The following is a 20,119-nucleotide window of genomic DNA, read 5'->3' as shown; positions in this document are numbered from 1 at the left end:
ACCGGTGTATGGTATGGTTTGCCGGGAGGAAATGCGACAAGCCCCGCCGAGTCCAGGTGACGCCTCCCTTCCTCCGTGCGGTCGGCCAAAAAGGCTCGATTCACCTCAGCTCAGGAGCCGGTGATGCTGCGCTGAGTCTCCCCCCCCCCCCGCCGCCCCACTTTCTCCCCCGCGACATGGCAGACCGCAGGGGCGACAAGGCGGGGGAAAAACACCCATACAGACCCGCCTAGGCGGCTGTCAAAAGCCCCCACCCCCTCCCGCGCCCTCCCACCTGACTGAAGTTGAAGAAAAACAAATATACATGACTAGATTGATTGGAAGGATGGGGGACTTTGAATTGATTTGGCTTTGCGGAAATGATAGCCGTGGCTCTTGGTAACAGCAGGTGGGCCAATAAAAGCTGAAGGCAAAGGATACCATTGCTTGCTTTGTAGGAGATGATTTATCATTTCATGTATTGAATATATGTGTGTGTTTATGGGATGCATGGATGAAATAAGTCTTCGGCACTGGTTTTCTCCCTTTAAAATCGACACAAGGAGTGTTAGATTGAAATACACCCAAATATAGCATCCATATATATTTTGGACAGCTGCATAGAGTGTCAAAAACTGGCAACTCTTAAACTGATTGTCAAGATCTAACGGTGCAGTCTTCTGTGTGATGGGTGGATGGGTGGTGGGAGTAAATAGCATTGAGTTTAACGGTGCTTATTCCTTGGGAACTGGAATAGAATAGCACTCACTCCTTTTCATATACAGTGTTTAGTAGTTTTCCTTTTTTTTTTTTTTTGCATCCAGGTTTTGAGATTAGAGTAGTAAAATTAACATGAGTAACATGTATTTTCGATTTCAAAGGGCTTCTGGTAGGTGACATCAGAAAGACATCAGTCCATTTTCGTATAATCGTTTCTTGAAAACATTTAGTGCTGCTGTTTACATAACTGTTGTGCAACGAGGAGAAAAAAAGTACATTACACCAGTATAACTTGCTTAAGAGACAGTTGCAGTCTTTGTTGCATATTCTAGGTAGAATATTTTCAGTTCTCTTCCTTACCTCAAAGCATGTTTCATGCAAACTAATGCTATATCTCTAGGCAAAGAGTGCATTAAAACCTCATCAGGACTGTAACCCTGTTATGGAGTGGTGCCAGGATAATCTGGAGTTTCTCTACTCGGAAGGTTTTCCCCATTTATCTCAATGGAGGTTTTCCAGTCCTGCAATAATAAAAAGGTTCAGTTCACTTGGCAAGAGTTCAATTTGTGTTGTTTAGAGTTATGGATCAGATGTTTCTACTATTTTTAAATCTGTTAAGTTACCTTTGGTGTATACTGTGCAATTATGTTTAACCATGACACTAAGGATGCATCTTTGTCTACTTGAGTTCAAAGGGGCTTAGCCTGAATAAAGGACGTGACTGAACTGTAGAGGTAGTATTATTTCAGCCAATGCATAATGAGCTGGTTAACCAATTGCGTGGTTAATCTTTTTGTAATTTGGGTTGTATACTTTGCATGGGGAAATATGAGGACTAAGCTGCTTCATACAAAAAGTGTCAAGTATAAAAATCCTTGTTAGTTGTCTTTGTCAACAGAGAACTGATGAACATAGTACTACAGTTCCCCAGTAAAGAGTTCTGTACACTATACATTTTAAACATGTATAAATGTGAGGGGTGCTTGCATTGCATTTTGGGGCCTTGTGCAGTGCCCCCACGCCCCATTTTGGCTTCCAGGTTGGTCCAGGCCCAAAATGGGGTCCAGGGGGCTGCGCGCACATGCGGGGGGCATGCGGGGGGCGTGTGTGCATGTGCGGGGATGGGGCACATACACGGGGGCGGGGTACACATAGGGGGTTCATGCACACATTGTATTATGGGCCTGGGTGTGCACCAGTGGTGGTATACTTCCTACTAGTGGTCTTATTTCCTCCAGCTTTCAACCAGAGGCATATATTATACACTCATGTTTTGCCTTTGTTTTAGAGCTAACCATCGGCAGCTTTGTCTGGCTGATGATAATCTCAGACCTAGTTCTTACAGCAGTTATTTTGTTGACAGAAATACTATAAATAAGAATAGGGAAGCAGTGCAAAACGTAACCTTCCCAAGTCCCCCCTCCCTTTCTTGCCAGTGTTGACTCCTTCCTACTGCCTAGATTAGTTTCTTCAATTTTCTTTGCAGGGTTTTTTAGAAGTGGTTTGCCATTGCCTCTTTACTCAGGCTGAAAGAAAGTGACTGGCCCAAGGTCACTCAGCCAGCTTTGTGCCTAAGGCAGGACTAGAGCTCCCACTCTCTAGCTGATTCCTTAATCACTACACCTGACTGATTCTGTCTTCCTAACTGTGTGTGTATCTGTCTGTCTCTCTGTGTGTCTGTATATCATGTATGTATGTATGTATGTATGTATGTATGTATGTATGTATGTATCTAAGTATCTATGTATGTATCTCTCTTTCTCTCTCTCTACCTACCTACCTATCAATCATCTATCATATCATCTGTCATATCATCTATATAAACATTCCATCTTTTATAGGAAACAGTTTTTACAGCTCTGTTAGTTTCTCACTGTACCCATTTTTCCCAGAATTAGTATTTTAATTGGTTAAATTCTATTTTAGACTAGAAGTAGGAATATTGCAGGAGATTGAATTTTTTTAATCTTTCAAATGCTGTTGCCAATCTTGACTGTTCTTTTAAGAAAGGCATTGCTTATTAACAAAAGTAATCTTTCCAAGTACAGAAGTTGAAAGTGCTAGCAAAGAAAGAGAACTGTTTCTCTTTCATTAATGTGCTCTGCTCCTTGGGGAAAACATTTAGTCTGCTTTTTATTCATATAGCAAGTGAATAAAAATATTTCATAGTTTAATAACTATGTAAATAACAATAGACCAACAATCAAGAGATAATCAATATTCCAATCGAGGAACTACCAACTCAAACAAGAAAGCGAACAGCAAACAACAGCCTAATCAAGGAACCACAAAGAACATCCTACCAATACTGACAGGACAAGCCACTGGCATATAATATGAGAACAAAGCCCACTCCCTTCTAGCACTGATGATGTTACCTGGTTTGGTAATGGAACCCTACCAATACTGACAGGGCAAGCCATTAATATATAATATGAATCCCAGTTTATAGATAAATGGTTAATCATGGGCAGATAACATGCAGCCTAGTTTTGTATTTAGATCTCTGTCTCCAAAGATATGACACACAGAATCAGAGGGAATCTCACCTGCCATCACTGCTTGGATTTCAGGTAAAGCCAGTCATCTAGAATAAGCTGCTGAAAGTGAAAGGAGACGGGAGAGAAGGGCTAAGGGCTAGCTGCAAAGTTTTAAAAGTTGCCTTTTTAAAAAGCAAACAATTGCTTCGCTGCTTGGGCATTAGAGGAAGTTTCTCTTGCAATTGTTAAAAAGGAGGAAATTACCAGCACTAAAATTCATTTAATATAGGTATCGTGATCTTTGGAGAATGCCCTTGAGGATTATTTACCTGATTAAAATCATTTTGAGCAAATGATGGATAACCCACAACATATATTATATTGGGTGCAGATGCTTGTGAAAGAGCTACAGTCAAGATATATTCATACTTTTAAATTTAGTATTAATAGTATATTATTACTTGTGAAAGGTTGTCACCTGTAGAACTCTTCTGTGGTTTTATAGAAAGACAGGCTCAAATTATTATCTTGTCCTTTTATCTTTCCTCATTTTAAAAAACTTTCTGCAACAATTATCCCTACTTCTATATCCAAAGGGTAATAAATATATTTCTATCTTCTTCTTGTTTAACTTTTCAACTAATATCCATGTCTTTCTTTTAACTCCTTTTTTTTTGCCAGCACAGCAGATTCCCCCTCTTGAAATGAGGCTGTGTAAGATAAAGCTTGCAATAAGATTGTAGAATTTCCATTCTGCAATCTGACCAGGATTTGGAATTTACGAAAGGATGTTTCTTCTGCCAGGTCTGAGAATCTTCTATTTACTCTTGGTGGTTTTAATAGGTAAGCCCTCACTCCTACTATTCCTGTTAAGGTAAGGAAGGTTAATTCCTTCTGAAATTGTATGAGAAAAGTAAGGATGGACTTAGCTAAAATTACCCACAGTGCATAGAAGCTGGCAAAGCTGTTAGAAGAGGTGGTGCTGAATCAAAGCTTTCCATCTTTCCATTCTGAATCCCCACTTTCTGCCTCCATGTAGCCTAGATGTTTGTCAGTGGATATTAAAAATAATAGGAACAGAGATACTGCAGGTCCTTGAGTAGGTATTTGTCACTGAAGCAGCCCTGAATAGAACACTCCTTGCTCAGATCTGAGTGGCATGCAGGTTTCGCATGGAGAAAATTGCTGTTGCTCAACAAACAGGGTTCTCTCTTTTTTTTGATGACTCAGCAAGTGGCTTTGTTATTCAGTTTGACTAAGGATCCTACTCTAGATTTCTGTGACAACTTAAAAATATATGATTTAAAAAAAAACAGGGAGTTGAATTTCTGTTCTTTGGGTTTTAATTAGAGATAAGTATAATCTGCTAAACCAGAACTGAATGTTCTTCTGGTTTTATTTTATAGCTCTCTTGAATTGGTTTTGGTCCCTCCACATTTCTTAACTTTTCCAAAGGTGAAAGAGAAAGGGAAAAAAATAATGACGGAACCATTGAAAAACAGGAAAACTATGAAGCATTGCTCTCTGAAGCTGTGATAACCTTATCAGCTGCAAATAGTTAATCCTGTAAATATTTCAAATAACAATAATTGTAAAAAGGGCCATGAAAAATTTAAAGGGACATTCACTGAGTTACATTATACTACCATGTTTCCCTGAAAATAAGACCCAACTGGAAAATAAGCCCTAAAGCGTCTTAATATAAGACCTGGTCTTATTTTGGGAGAAAAACAGTATATAAAATGTAAATCAGAAATGATAAATTCCCCTCCCCCCCTAAAATGTAGACTCTACTTATACCAAAATCTACTTTTCAGGGTGTTCCTGTCAGCAGTGCACGGAAGGCATCAAGTACACAGACGCAATACTTCCCAATTTAGAAACAACTAAAATTATGCGGGTCCCGCATACTGCATCCATGTCAGATTGCCTGGCAGCCTGTTGCGATCTTTCAGATTGCGACCTGGCCTGGATGTTTGAGCGGCATTGCTATGTGGTCAGTTGCCAACCTAAAGGAAATTGTGAGCCCAAGAAAATGGAGAAGGTGAAGTCCTATCTGACCTTTGTGGTCAGAGCTCCCCAGAGACCAGCTACTTTGCTCAGATACGGGCAGGTGCCATCCAATGTGATCCGCTCCATGGCATTAGCAAGTGACCCCTCTGAGGAAATTGGCAGCCTGAAGGAGATCTCCTTCCTCAGCAAAGAGCACAGTCTTGAGGATTATGCCAGCGAATATGGTGAGATGGATCAGAATCCTTTTCAACTTGGCCTCAAGCCTGAGGAGAAGGAGGCCATTAACTATGCCGATTGGGGATCAGTGGTGACCACTGAAAACAGCTTCAATTCTTCAGGGCTCAGTAATGGAGACAAACAGGAAGAAGTCCCTCAAAAAGAGGAAGTTTATTTGGGAAGCTCTTCAAATGTAAACACCTCTGAACGTATTCCTACCACTGAACATCCTGAAAAGTTGACAGATGTTTTGGGCTTGCTCGATAAACCTGCAAATGATTTTGATTTTCATCCAACTAAAACTGAAGTGAACAGAAGCTGGGAGGAGGAGGTATGTGTTTACATACACACACACAAAGTTATTTGCCATTATCATTTGTGCATCCCAAGTCTTATGTACATATACTTTGATGGAAGGTATTCACAATTAGTGTGAATATATACATATTCCGATTGGGTTGGGTCACAAGGGTATCTAAATCAGTAGTTTTGACAGTGACCAACAAGATGCTGTTGGAAGGTGAACAAGCACACAAAGACTGAACTTGGAACAGTAACATTCTTCCCTGCTCTCTCTCTCTATCTTAGGCCAAGAGAACGATAGTAGTTGGAATATAAAATATATTACAAAATAATTAATGTTGTCTCCCCTAGCCAATTTGGAAGGCTGCCATACAATGTGACAAATAGCCCTTGGCAGACATAAGCTTTATTAATTCAATTGTCACATTAACGATACCTTGTGGCAGCAAATTCCATAAACTACGTAATACTTTCATAAAGCATGGCATGAGAAGAAGTATTTCCTTTTGTCTGTCTTCACAGTTCATCTTTTGGGATGTCACATGTGTCCCAATGACCAGGCCTCAGCGAGTATAGAATATTGCAGGTTCCTTGCAATTTTATTTGATGCTCGTCGGCATCCGGAGGACCACAAATTCCCCACCCAAATGGATAACTTTAAATAGCGGCAAATTTCTTCATTCTTGACAAAATTCAGAGCACGCCCCCCACCCCCCAAAAGACAAAGCAGATTTCTTTAAACATCTTTTTATGAGTGAAGAAATAAGTGTGCATGTGTGATAGGAAAAAGATCCAGTCACTTCCTGGCTTGTATACTGAAGCTCCCTGCCACATAGGTACAGTACATTAACTTAAATGAAGCCAATGTAATTATTCAGTTTTGATTGCTTTATTAAGAGACTACCTTAAAACAAAAAGAAATTTCGTTAGAGAGCTGTTGTGGCACAGTGGTTAGAATGCAGTATTGCAAGCTAATTCTGCTGACTGCCAGCAGTTCGATCCTGACCAGCTCAAGGTTGACTCAGCCTTTCTGAGGTCGATAAAATGAGAACCCAGATTATTGGGGACAATGTGCTGATTCTGTAAAGCACTTAGAGAGGGCTGTAAAGCACTATGAAGTGGTGTATAAGTCTAAGTGTTATTGCTATTACTAAATCATTAGAACTGCTGCTTGTATATTCATTTTGCTAATTACTAAAAGAAGAATGAGAAGGATAAATCTGTATATATAAGGGTGTTATCCAAATTAAAATGGAAAGGGGTTAGAAAGTATTGTATATGCAATCCTTAATTAATTCATTTATTTTATCACATTCTCTTGGGACCATTTAAAACATGAGATTATTATTTTGATTAATACAAACAGGAGTTAAAGAACCCTGTAAGCAAAGCATAACTCTTGATAAGCAAAACATAGTTCTTTGAAAATAGATTAGCAGTTCTTATATATAAGTTGATTCTCTGTGCACAGGTATTTTTGTGTGGCACACATTAAACAGAAACATTTAAACCACCAAAATATCTGAAACAGAGTCTTTGGAAACTTGCCCATTACCAATAATGGTTAAATCAAGTAAAAATTCATCAGGGAACAAAAGTTTAATAATTATCTAGAGTTGGTTAATTGCTACTCTAGTATGCCAGAGAAGAAGATAAAATTTAATTTTTGCTTTCAATTCTAAATTCATATCAGAGGAATAAACACATGAGTTCTAGCTTGGCCACAGCAGTCAACTAAAGTTTAAAGGCACATGATGCTACATTGTGGCTATCTTTGATGATGGAAGGAGTCCAGATGGAGCAATCCTGATGTTGTGCTATAATAAGAACAATCAGAAATCTCTGAGTCCAGGCATATGATGATGATGCAGTCATATTACAGAAGAAATGAAGGTTTTCCATTCACATTTTAATTCTCTGATATTTCTATGCCTAATTCTGTGCATGGGTTGCTCCCAGATTTGGGATCTAAAAGTCTCGCTCTAGTGGTGTGAAAAAGAAACTTGCAATATTATTTAATTTGAATTGCCTAATTATAATGACAAAAAAATAGCGCTAGCAAATAAATATGTTCTGCTAAGAACTGCAGTAAATGCGGCTTTAATCGCTGCCATATCATCTCTTTTGTGGAATGTAGCAGATGAAAGGAAATCTTAAAAGGGTGTTCTTAACAAACTTAACAAACTAAAAAAATAACTATGTTTGTTTTTTTTGCAAGGAAGTCATTAACACTACATTGGGATAAAATTGCTAATTATATGTAAATCTAAGTCCATTTAAGTAATGGGGTTTTAGCCTAATGTAATAAGGCAATCAGTTTTTGCAGTCTTTGTTTGATGGTTTAATTATGACGATGTAACGGTTAACTTTTTAGGTTTGAGTTAACACACTAAGTGTACTTTAGGAAAGTTGGACAATTCATACAATGGTGCTTTGTTTACACATTCTATTTCTTACTTATTATTTTGCATGTGGGGTTTTTTTTGAGAGCACCTCATATGAAGAAGATATAGTAGCACTATGTCCATCTCATATGTAAGCATGTTATCAGATCAAAGGCATTTTTAATATTCTGTATTATTCATATAATTTCAAGTCCCATATATATTTTCCTGTAGCTCTTTTTTTCTTTGTTTTTCTCTTGCTCAGATGGAGTTTTTTTTTCTTTAGAGTTTGCAAGCATATTGCACATTGCCAGGGATGTTCACCCTCTTTCAGTACATGTTTTGTTACCGAATTGGAAGCATCTCAGAAAACTGCTTGCACAAATGCATAATTTGTGCAATTCTTGGGAATTTGGGAACATATAGTATTTTTCCAGACTTTGCTGATAATATTGTTGATTCTAGCTGGATTAGAATTTTGAACCTAAATCTTCCAATACATTCTTATTTTTCAACAGAATGTGAAAAGAAAATTACAATAATGATATATTCCCGTAATTTGTCTTGTAGGTTGTAACACCTCCCCATAATCCTCCTTCTTCGGGAATTCTGGAATTTCTCTCCACTATCCCAGCACATACCGAAGTGTCAAACCTAGATAATTTCATACAAACTAAACCCACAACATTTCCCACCAGTGCTCCTAGCACTGCCTGTTGTGCAACAGGTGAAGTTGCATTTTCCACAACGATCCCAAAAACAGGTAACATGGTTTCATTATGTCTGAGATTTTGAGAGCATATTCATAATCCAGATCTCTTCATTTGTTGAGATAGTCTTCAAATTAAGGTTGAAGTACTGATTTAAGACAATGATGTTAGAAAAATATATCTCGGTTAAATTGACAAAAACTAAGATTTTCCTAGAGGTTCTTCTCCAGATACAGCTGCTGTTGAAGCAGATGGTTACCATGGAGAAGCCAGCGTTGTGTGATGCTTTTCTTTGAAATACTCTTGCTATTGAGACACTTGAGATGTTTTTAATAGGCCAAAACCTATTTTCCCCTGGATTTCCCCAACTCTTTAACCTCTTGTTAGATACTCCCCCCTCTAGTTGTTGCAAGAACAATAGTAGTTTCCAGTCAGTTCCTCTCTTTTCAGGCGGGAACAGAGAGAGACCTGATTGGCTGAAGCGCTGGCCAGCTCCCCTTTTAAAAGGGAGCTGCCAGACCTCTCACTCAGTGGATGCCTGTACTTGACCAAATAAAGAGCTGTTGTTATCTTAGCCTTTTATGCCTTTCATTACCCAATCTAACACTGGCGACGAAGGTGGGATTGGAAGGCAATTAGGCAGACAAAAGAACGAAACTCACTAACAAAGAGCTCGGTCACAAGGCAGTGATTCCACCCGGAGCGCAGGAAGGCATCAACCGGCCATTACGAACCCAGAGAGAGTCTGTGCTAGCAGAGAGAGTCTGCAGATTGTGTGCCGATTACAAATGCACAATCAACAAGGGGTTGCAGCAAAGTGCGTACCCCGTCCCCGTAGTCCAACATCTGTTGCATTCCCTCGGCCCGGGGAAAATATTTGCAAAACTGGACTTGGCGCAGGCATACCAGCAGCTGCCAGTAAATGGCAGTACCGCAGAGGCCCAGACCATTGTAACGCACAGGGGGGCGTTCAAGTGCAACCGCCTACAATTCGGAGTTAGTATTGCCCTGGGGCTGTTCCAAAGTATCATGGAACGCCTGTTGCAGGGGATACCAGGAGTCGTCCCCTATTTTGATCACATATTGGTATCCGCTGCAAACGAAGCGCAACTTTTAAAAAGAGTTCGCGCTGTATTGGACAGAATCCGATCAAAGGGCCTCCGTTTAAAAAAGGAAAAGTGCAAAATAGACGTACCCAGGGTGGAGTTCTTAGGCTACATGATTGATGGCTCCGGGATTCACTCGACCAACCAGAAAATCAGGGCCATTAGGGAAGCCCCCACTCCAAAAAATCAGACCGAGCTCCAGGCGTTCCTCGGACTCCTTAACTTTTATAGCATGTTCCTCAAGCAGAAAGTGACAGTTGCTGAACCACTACACTGCCTGCTAGCGAAGAACATGGAGTGGACGTGGGACAAAAGCCGAAGCCAAGGTGTTCGCTGCAGTTAAGGGACTTTTATCAGCAGACTCCTTCCTGGTCCAATACAGTCAAACCCTGCCACTGGTGTGACCTGTGACGCATCCCCCTTCAGAGTTGGTGCTGTCCTAAGCCACCGGATGCTGAATGGCATGGAAGCCCCCATCGCATTCTATTCTACGACACTGTCTGCTGCCGAATGGAACAACAGCCAGCTGGACCGGGAAGCGCTGGCCGCAGTGGCAGGGGTCAAGCGGTTCCACGAATACCTGTATGGCAGGGACTTCGACCTGCTGACGGACCACAAGCTGCTACTGGGATTACTGGCTGGAGACCGCCCGACCCTGGTGACACTCTCCCCCTGCATGACCCGTTCGACAATTTCCTGGCAGCATACTCATACCAGCTTATCCACCATCCGGACACCACATTGGGGCACGCAGATGCACTGAGTTGATGCCCCCTACCGGAGCTGCTCGCCAACCCGACACCTGAGGCCGTGGTACTCCTGATCGACTACCTAGACCCGGGACCCATCTCCTGCAGAGACGTCGCACACCATTCCGAAAAATACCCCATCATCAAGCAGATTTTGAACTGGGTGTGGAGGGGGTGGCCCAAGGGACCGGTGAAAACAGAACTCAACCCTTTCGTCACGACACACGACCAATTGTCCGCCACCCGAGGTTGTCTATTGTGGGGGGACCGGGTGGTCATCCCGAAACAGCTGCGAGTAGCCGTGCTGGAGGCTCTCCACAAGGGTCACCCTGGGATAGTAAGAATGAAGGCATTGGCACGGAGCTGTGTGGTGGCCCAATATGGACAGAGACATTCAGGAGTGGGTGGCCACATGCACACCATCCCAAGAGTCTAGACCGGCTCCCCCAGAGGCACCCACAAAAGAATGGGAGCGACCCCAAGCACTGTGGACCAGAATCCACATAGACTTCGCAGGGCCAGTACACGGGCAAACCTTCTTCATAGTTGTGGACGTGTTCTCGAAGTGGTTGGAGGTAGTCCTGATGACATCCACCACCACAGACACTGTCATCAGGGCACTACGGAGGCTGTTCGTGACCCACGGTTTCCCCGATGTGCTCGTGTCTGATAATGGCCCACAGTTCACGGCCAAATCATTAGAAGAGTTCCTAGTGGTACAGGGAATCCAGCACGCCCTCATCACCCCGTTCCACCCAGCGTCCAATGGCCAGGCGGAACGGATGGTAAGGTCTACTAAAGAGGCCTTAAGCAGAATGGGCCCGGGCGACTGGAAAACGCGAATAGACCACTACTTCCTGGTCCAACACATCACGCTGAGCGCCACCACCGGCAGGAGCCCAGAGGAGCTACTCACAGGATGCCGACTCAGGTTCCACTTAGACCGGCTGCACCCCAACTACTCTTCCAACACGCCTCCCGAATCCAGGGGAAAGATCCGGACATTTACCATAGGCGACCCTGTCTATGCCCACAATTACACAGGGGGGGAACCTGTGGTTACCCATAACCATCGTTGGAGTTTCAGGCCCGCGATCGTACTCCGTCAGGCTCGAGGACGGATGACATTGGAGGAGGCACATCGACCAACTCCGGGGACGAGTGGAGAACTCCCCACTCCGGCAAATGCCACCAACACCATCACAGGCCGAGCCGCACCACCCACAGACCACTACGGAGGAGCCCAGGGACTTATCTGACTCCGACGGGGCACGGGCGAGTCCTCCGCCGATGTGCCAGCCGTGGCCTCTGAAAGCTTCCAGGAGTTTCCACCCAATGAGTCCGGAGAAGCAACAGGTCTGACCGCCCAGCGTGGAGAAACCCCACCGCCTGAACTGCGCAGGTCCAGCAGGCTGATCCAGAGGCCCACCTACCTGCGTGACTACGTCACTCATTAGGATGTTCCATCCTAGAGGAGAGGGGTGTTAGATACTCCCCCCTCTAGTTGTTGCAAGGACAATAGTAGTTTCCAGTCTGGTCCTCTCTTTTCAGGCGGGAACAGAGAGAGACCTGATTGGCTGACGCGCTGGCCAGCTTCCCTTTAAAAAGGGAGCTGCCAGACCTCTCACCCAGTACTTGACCAAATAAAGAGCTGTTGTTATCTTAGCCTTTTGTGCCTTTCATTACCCAATCTAACACTTCTGATATATTTTTTATGTTGCAATCATTTTTAATCTTTAGTTTTACTATGGACAGCCATTCCATTCTTCTTCTTGGCTCTTGTTATATTTTAATGGAAGTTATTTCTAAATAATTAAGAAAGATAAAAGATTGGTTTCAACAAACAGACAGAAATCTTGGTTTGCACAGTCAGCCAAATGAAGAGTCAAACAGTTTGGTTTGACTCTGAATTTGTACTGTTTATTTATTTAATGTTTCCCCATATTTTTTGTTTTTTTAATTAAAATTATCCCATAAAGAAGAAGGGATGTGATCTATCCTGTTTTATTGGTTTGCTTTACTCTGTTTCCAGGAGATCTGTATTTTCTTGCTGTATTTGCTGGGGTGGATGGGGATATTTTAAAAACATTTTTAGAGCTATTTTAAAAACAGCCCTTTTTCAGAGGGCTGGAGGCTAAAACCTATGAAGATGGTTGCAGGAATTGGATATGTCTAGTCTAGTGAAAAGAAGGATTCGGGGTGACATGATAGTGGGGGTTCCAATGTTTGAGGGGCTGTCACAAAGAAGAGTTGGGTCAACCTGTTTTCCAAAGCACCAGAAGGCAAGACAAGAAGCAATGGTTGGGAACTAATCAAGGAGAGAAGCAACCCAGAACTAAGAGAAATTTCCTAACAGTGAGAACAATTAGCCAGTGGAAGAGCTTGCCTTCAGAAGTTGGGGTGCTTCATCACTGGAGACTTTTAAGAATTGTCTGGAGTGATATAGAGTAGGGGTGACATCAACTTACCTTCGCTACCAGTTCGCAAATGTGAGCGTGCGTTGGAATGGATATCCCTACAATTACTTAGCTTGCAGTTTATATTATTATTTTTTTCCTCAAGGTGGTGTCCTTATATGATCTGGGTTTATAGTTCCTAGAATTCCAAGACAATAGTCAGGAGATACCATGTGAGATCCTGGGAGCTCTCTGAGCTTTCTGGTTTTCTTGCAGATGTTTCATTACTAAACTAGGTCACATCATCAGTGCTGAGAGACCAGGTCTGGCAAGAATGTCTTGCATGGTAGAAGTTGCAGGACAAGGGGAGAGTTACAGTTCCTCTACCCTATGACTGGAGCTTGCGTAATAGCAGGCATAATTATTTGTGCTACATTTTCTTTCTTTCTTTTTTAGAATCAGACTATATTTATGAATGGAGCTTGATGAGTTACCCTGACAGCTATGATGGTGAAATGAAGGATAAGCACACACCAACTCTCAGACTTTATCAAGTGAGTAGGCCCTCGCCCACTCATACTTGTATAAAGTACTTGAAGTGTTTACATTTTACTTCGTCCCCAAATGGCTTTTAAGGCTTTTTTAAAAAAAAACAATCGTATTTGCCACTTGAAAAAGAATCTCAGTTGATAAAGCAGCTACTCATATAAGATTCCTGATTGATGGGTGTGAATGCCAACACAACCAACCATGGCTTCCAATCATATGGAACCATGATGTATCAGATGTTCAACTAGTTAGAAATCATTTGTCTCTTTAGAGAAGACAATAAGGTGTGGTGATGAGCATCCATTCTGTTTATTTTTCAGATTCTAGATGTACAAAACATTACCCAATAATAGTCTTGCTGAATCAGGCCATTAAGTTCAGCATTCATCGCCGTGGCTCTACTAAAATATAATAATTGCTAAGTTGGGAAAAACCAAGAGTTTTCTTAATTAGCTTTATGCTTTTTTAATGGAAGTTATAGTAAGTTTTATTATAGCATAAATTACAATGAAGACAAAGATTAAAAAGGGGGAAAGTGCAGGACTTAAAAAAAAGAAGAGAAAAAGTGTTGATTCTGATTCTTTTCAACACATTTATGACCTCAACTTTTTACATTACCTATAATTATTATAAGCCAGCTCCATAACTACACAATTATTATACCTTCAAATTAAATTCTAAATTTCATTTTCTTTTCTACTTCAAGCATAGAAAACCAGAAAGCAGTATCCCAAAAGAAACAAGTAAATAAAATATCTTTGTAAAAACAGTTTCCATTGATATCTTAAACAAATCCATTTCCCCCCTGTCGTGGTAAATCATACGTAGTTCTATTTACACTTATTAATCTTTCTAAACTATCATCATCCATATTAACAAAAATCCACTGCTGGTATGGAGGATTTTCTGGGATAACTCTTGGACTCACCCTAACCCAGGAAAATCATACCAACATATGGAACATTCAGTTTCCTGTTTATAAATTGAAAAAGTTTCATTCTAGAAAGAGCTTCTCAGACTGGTCAATCAGCAATATTTACTGGGGGGCCAACTTCAGTTAGCTTTCCATTTATGACTATGACAAGCCAATTGTCTTAGTGGACCTTACATTGAGAAGATGAAAATCTGCCATATCAAAAATACTTCTAGATCTTGGCATGGTGTTGGTAGGTTTGTAAACAGATTACATTTTTGTTCTAAATATGGCTTTGGCAGACACACCTATACTTTCTTAAACTGTTTTCTTCCTAAATCATTTGCTGACCATTCTGGGTAATATTCCTGGTCTAGAGCAATCTTCTCCATCAATACCGATTGGGAATTGTGACATCCTCCACACTTCTGGAAACAATTGGGCAAGCAAGGTTGTGCTAGGCATATCCGTATTCTGGATTTGATATGAGTAGACTCACCCTTCTTGGAGTGATTTTAACTATGCCTTTAAGATGCCCTATATCTATTTCAAATTAATGCACCCATATCAACACACTGTTTCTCTACCAGCTGCCAGAAGGTGCCTATGTCTTCAGAGTGACTGTTTCTGCTGAAAATGCATTTGGAGAAGGATTTGTAAATGTTTCTGTCCAACAAGGTAAACCTGCTTTCCAGACCATTCAATTAATTTCTTCTTTGGTGGATCTGAATTAAGTTCAGTGTTGATACTCTATTATTCCCAAATATTTCTCATTTGTTATCAAATGAGGAATAACAGTGAAAAGTTCCCATCCCATCCCTTTCATTGTTTCTTTTTAAGGTAGAAGAAGGTTTTCTTGTGAATTCATCTTTGTAATTTGTTATTATAAAATGGAAGGCAATTCTAAAGAAATTTTGTCTGCTTTAAACTTTTTTCTTTTGCTCTACAGTTCTTCCTATTTTTGAACCTAAAGGAGGAAAAAAAATCAAGTTGCCAAACATATTATTTATTTCTAGCTGAATTTAAATACAGCTAGTCCTCAACTTATGACCACAACCAAGCCAAAAAGCAGGATATTGAAGCAGAATGATTGATTGAACTGATGTTTACTATTAAGATAATCAAACATCACAAACTCCCAACTTGATACAATTTTCTTCATTTGGACACAAGATGTAGTGCTTTTTTTATATAGTAATTTGCAGTACTCTTTTTTTAAAATGTGATATTGGTAAAAATCTATATTTTATTTCTCGTGTTAAGAATTTAATACTTTCAATGGTCAGGAGGTGGTTTCGGGTTGTTTAATAAGCATGGGTTTGGAATGTGTACATTGGATTTATTTGACATATTCTGGTTCTTATCTTTATCCAGCAATCCGAATAAATCAACCCCCTGTTGCTATTGTCTCTCCCAAAGTACAGGAGATTTCTTATCCTATTACTTCTACCTTCATTGATGGAAATCGTAAGTACCAAGTTGCAATCATTGTTTTGCATGATAATTTAGGAATGTGCAAATCAGTACAAATCTGAGCCATTATGGCATGCTGTATTCCATTCCTGTCCATTATGTTCCAATTATAAACCTTTTTTCCACACTTAGATAGATAAATGGACTGGTAGATGAAGAATGCGGTTTACCCTAATTCCCATATTGCATGTTATGTCTTCTGTATTAGAAGACACTCTTCTTCTAATACAACTTTTTCCAATTTACTTTTAAATGTACAGTAATTTTCCTAACTCAATCCTGTTTATGTAAACAGTCTGTCATGAGATAGATATTGGCATAGTTGGCATCTCAATGATGTGGAAACTTTAGTTCTGGTGGAGATATATAATATAATTAATCATAGGGAGTAAGGGAAACTAATAAATCACAGGACTACAAAAACCATGATTAAAAAGTTTGCTCTGGATGGCTTTGGATCAGGTGCAACTTCTCAACTCAAACTACTTCACAAGGCTGCTGTTGTGATGAAGAAAAATTGGGAAGAAAAAGCTTTTTATGAATCTAGCACATTAATAGATAAAAGAAAATCACACACGTTTTCTTGATAAGAAATACACTTACTATAATAATAAGTACTTACAGAGATACTTGCTTATTGACCTGTGACTGTCATATTTCCCTCAAACACAGAAAGTGTAGATGATACTAAAATTGTGAGTTACCACTGGGAAGAAATTGAGGGTCCCTTGCGGGAAAAGAAGGCATCAGCTGATACACCTGTTTTATACCTCTCTAATCTTATTCCTGGCAATTACACTTTCAGGTGGGTAATTCTCATTATTGCTTTCTCAACAAAATACAGACTAAGCCAAGGAATCCCTACTTCTGCATTTAGAGAAACTTCTCGATTCTTTATATCTAGGGCTAGATCCAGATTGATCTTTACATAAATGAAAGAGTTCCTTCTATTCATGAAAAGCAAAAGGATTGAATAGAACCATGATGATGAATCTGTGGCAGGCGTGCTGGAAGTGGCACACAAACCCATCTCTCCGGGCATGCGAGCCACCACCCATTGCTTTTCTGTGCGCATCGGCCAGCTAGTCTTCACATGCGCGGGAACACCGAAAACCAGAAGAGCAGCTGCCACTTGCGCATACGCATGCTGGGAAGATGATTTTCTGGTGTGCATGCTGGTCTTCGTGTGTACATGCATGCCTGAAACCGGATGACCAGGTGGCCGGTGTGCATGCATGTGCTGGAAACCAGAAGATCATCTTCCCAGCGTGTGCACGTGCACCAGGCACTCTTCTAGTTTCTTGCACGCATGCACGCATGTGCATGCTCCTGTTTTGGCACTCAGTGCCGAAAAGGTTAGGCAACACTTGAATAGAAAATCATTAATGGAGAAATGTTTGATTTTTCATTCTCCTCTTAGGCTGCTCTAGAAGAAATTCTTCAGAATAAACAGATTGAGTAAGAGAGGAGATCACCTCCTTAGCCTTATTCAATTTTTGTATATGGTAGTTTGAATCTTGGACTTTATAGCTTCAGAGACAGGTTGAGAGAACTATCATTTGTCTTTTCTGAAATGTGTCTGAGATCTTACCATAAAGTAAACACAAAAACATAATTTCTAATTTTTATTGTGGTTATGAACATAGTATGATCAAATACATTTGAATCAAGATATATATCTTGATTCCAATGTATTAGATCAGGAGAAGATGTATGGCCAGCTGGAATTGGTCAAAGGGCCAGATCATGTCCAGTAATGGACAGCTGTCAAAACTATGAATATGTGTACAGATGCAGTATCATAAATTTGATTGCATTTTCCCCAAATTAAATATGGAATTATAGCTTACATACAAAGCTAGGAGATGTGATTAGGATATGGGTACATTTTTCACTATATGAATTCTCCACGTATTATTTGTTGTTCTTGCTGTTGTTTAGGCTAATAGTCACCGATTCCGATGGAGCAGTTAACTCCACATTAGCTTCCTTGAGAGTCAACAAACTATTGGATTCTCCTCCTGTTGCCAAGGCTGGACCAGATCAGGAAATTAGTTTGCCTCAAAATTCAGTCACATTAAATGGAAACCAGAGTAAAGATGACCATGGACTTGTCAGCTATGAATGGTCCCTGAGTCCCAAAAGTAAAAGCACAATGGTAGCCATGCAGGTAACTGAGGGGCATTTTGCTTTATGCCGTACCATTTGTGTTATGTTTGAAACTAGTTTTGAAAAGGCATTTTTTTGTTTTAGACTTAGAATAACTTTATTGTCACTTCAATAAATATTCAAAGTGACAATGAAGTTATTCTAAGTCTAAGGAAAGGAATTTGTGTTGCTTCTAAAATCAGGCGACAAACACTGAAATTAGTTCAGATATTGATACTGGTGCCTGATCCTTTGTTGATGATCTAAATACATTTTAACTTTTAAGTTCCACAAAGGAGATTCCTTCTCATTTTTAGAACTTGGTTTGAAGCATTTAGAAAACAACTTCCAGCCCATTTGCTATGGTTGGAAAATAAGGAAATAGATACAACCAAGAACAAAAATGTACAATAAGAGCATATTTGAAGGGACCCATCTTGTTATGTGAGAATGTGAATTAAACCCAAGGCATCACCTGAAAGCATAGAACAATTAATCTTGCTGAAGCTGATTTGGGTTTGAATAATGTTTGGATAAGAGCTTGCCTGGAAAATCCACGCATATTGCCTGAGATGCATAACAGAAGAAATGTAGAATAATCTACATTCTTTAGAATAAATATAGAATATAGATGAACTAATTCTGTAAAAGAAATAAGGCTATAATTAAACTTCCCTATAGTTCCAATTTCTTTGGGCAGGGTTGCATATACATGCTTTGGGTATTAGTTCCTGTGTGGTATTACATGACTTACGAGTGCATTACCAACAACAAAAGGTTAAGTTGCATTAACATGACAGTGAATGTTGCAACTCAATGGAACTCCTGCTAGAGTAAGACTAATGGACGCGCCTTATCTAAAAGTTGCCAGTCAAGTGTTAAGTCGGAAATTGCACAGAGCACTCTAAAATTTATTTGACTATTATATGTGAAACATGTTGTGCTTCTAGTTTTGATGCCCATTTTAATTTATTTGAAAGGTAACTGTGTTAAAAACTATAAGAGTGTGTTTGGTTTCATGCATACTAAGCCATAATTTGCTGCGTTCACACAACTGTCCAAATCATAAATCCTAGTTTACAAAACACAATGACTATATCCTTAACACAGTGGTTCTCAACCTTTCCAATGCCGCGACCCTTTAATACAGTTCCTCATGTTGTGGTGACCCCCAACCATAAAATTGGTGGTTCCTAAGACCATCGAATATGTGTTTTCCGATGATCTTAGGCGACCCCTGTGAAAGGGTCGTTCGACCCTCAAAGGGGCCCCGACCCACAGGTTGAGAACCACTGCCTTAACAGTATTTTAAACCAGAATTAAATAAGCCACATGATGGTTAATGCAACATGTACACTCTGTATCAGTACTTACAAGGTGATCAACAACAAATTGTGCTCTTCACATGGAAGAAGAGTACACAGTATTATATTGCACTTTTTTCCATCATCTCTGATTTATGTTCTCTGTATAATTTTCTAGGGTGTAAGGAGTCCATATCTTCAACTGTCTGCAATGCAAGAGGGAGAATATATATTCCAGCTGACAGTAATGGATTCTGCAGATCAGAAGTCAACAGCTGAAGTCACAGTAACAGTCTGGCCCGGTAGGGCATCATATTCCTACCTGACATAGTAGAACATCTGGGCTCATGAGCTGATGCATCTGACTTTGATGTTAAAAATAGGAGAGAACAGTGGCTTCCTTTGCAGTGTCCATTAGAGGTACCTCTAGTGAATAAAAATTAGACTATGGGAATTGAATGAATATAGCAGGTCTCCTATATGGGAGCAATACAACTGCCTTGTGGGGGAAACCCTGAAAAAATATGGCTTGGAAGGATGAAGTCATGCACAAGACCCTTGAATTGGAAGTGTTGACCCCTTCATTGGAATTTTTGTAGAAGAAGTAAATGAATTTTGTAGAAGACAATAAGGAAAGAAAATAATGTTCCCTAACCCTAATCCCAACCCCAATCCT

The 20,119-nt window shown here is 40.3% G+C and overlaps 1 protein-coding gene across 4 annotated transcripts in view; it reads left to right on the top strand.

Moving 5' to 3' along the window:
• KIAA0319 overlaps positions 1–20,119 on the top strand; it is a 35,808-nt gene that overhangs the window by 343 nt on the left and 15,346 nt on the right. For 2 of the 4 annotated variants that reach the window (XR_014175271.1, XM_081951895.1), the window contains exons 2-10: positions 3,861–4,022; positions 4,997–5,739; positions 8,666–8,858; positions 13,513–13,610; positions 15,109–15,196; positions 15,893–15,985; positions 16,664–16,796; positions 17,933–18,161; positions 19,622–19,745. Coding sequence is in view for 3 of the 4 variants with exons in the window: in XM_081951895.1 (XP_081808021.1) it covers positions 3,968–4,022; positions 4,997–5,739; positions 8,666–8,858; positions 13,513–13,610; positions 15,109–15,196; positions 15,893–15,985; positions 16,664–16,796; positions 17,933–18,161; positions 19,622–19,745 (1,756 nt within the window). In the remaining variant the exon portion in view is untranslated. The remainder of the gene's footprint in view (positions 1–3,860; positions 4,023–4,996; positions 5,740–8,665; positions 8,859–13,512; positions 13,611–15,108; positions 15,197–15,892; positions 15,986–16,663; positions 16,797–17,932; positions 18,162–19,621; positions 19,746–20,119) is intronic. The other 2 variants (XM_081951896.1, XM_081951897.1) reach the window with 2 other exon arrangements.

Source organism: Natrix helvetica, assembly GCF_964273705.1.
Source record: "Natrix helvetica genome assembly, chromosome: 4".
Classification (NCBI taxonomy): domain Eukaryota; kingdom Metazoa; phylum Chordata; class Lepidosauria; order Squamata; family Natricidae; genus Natrix; species Natrix helvetica.
Note: the sequence above shows the minus strand (reverse complement) of the source record. Positions and strands in the feature narration are given on the sequence as shown.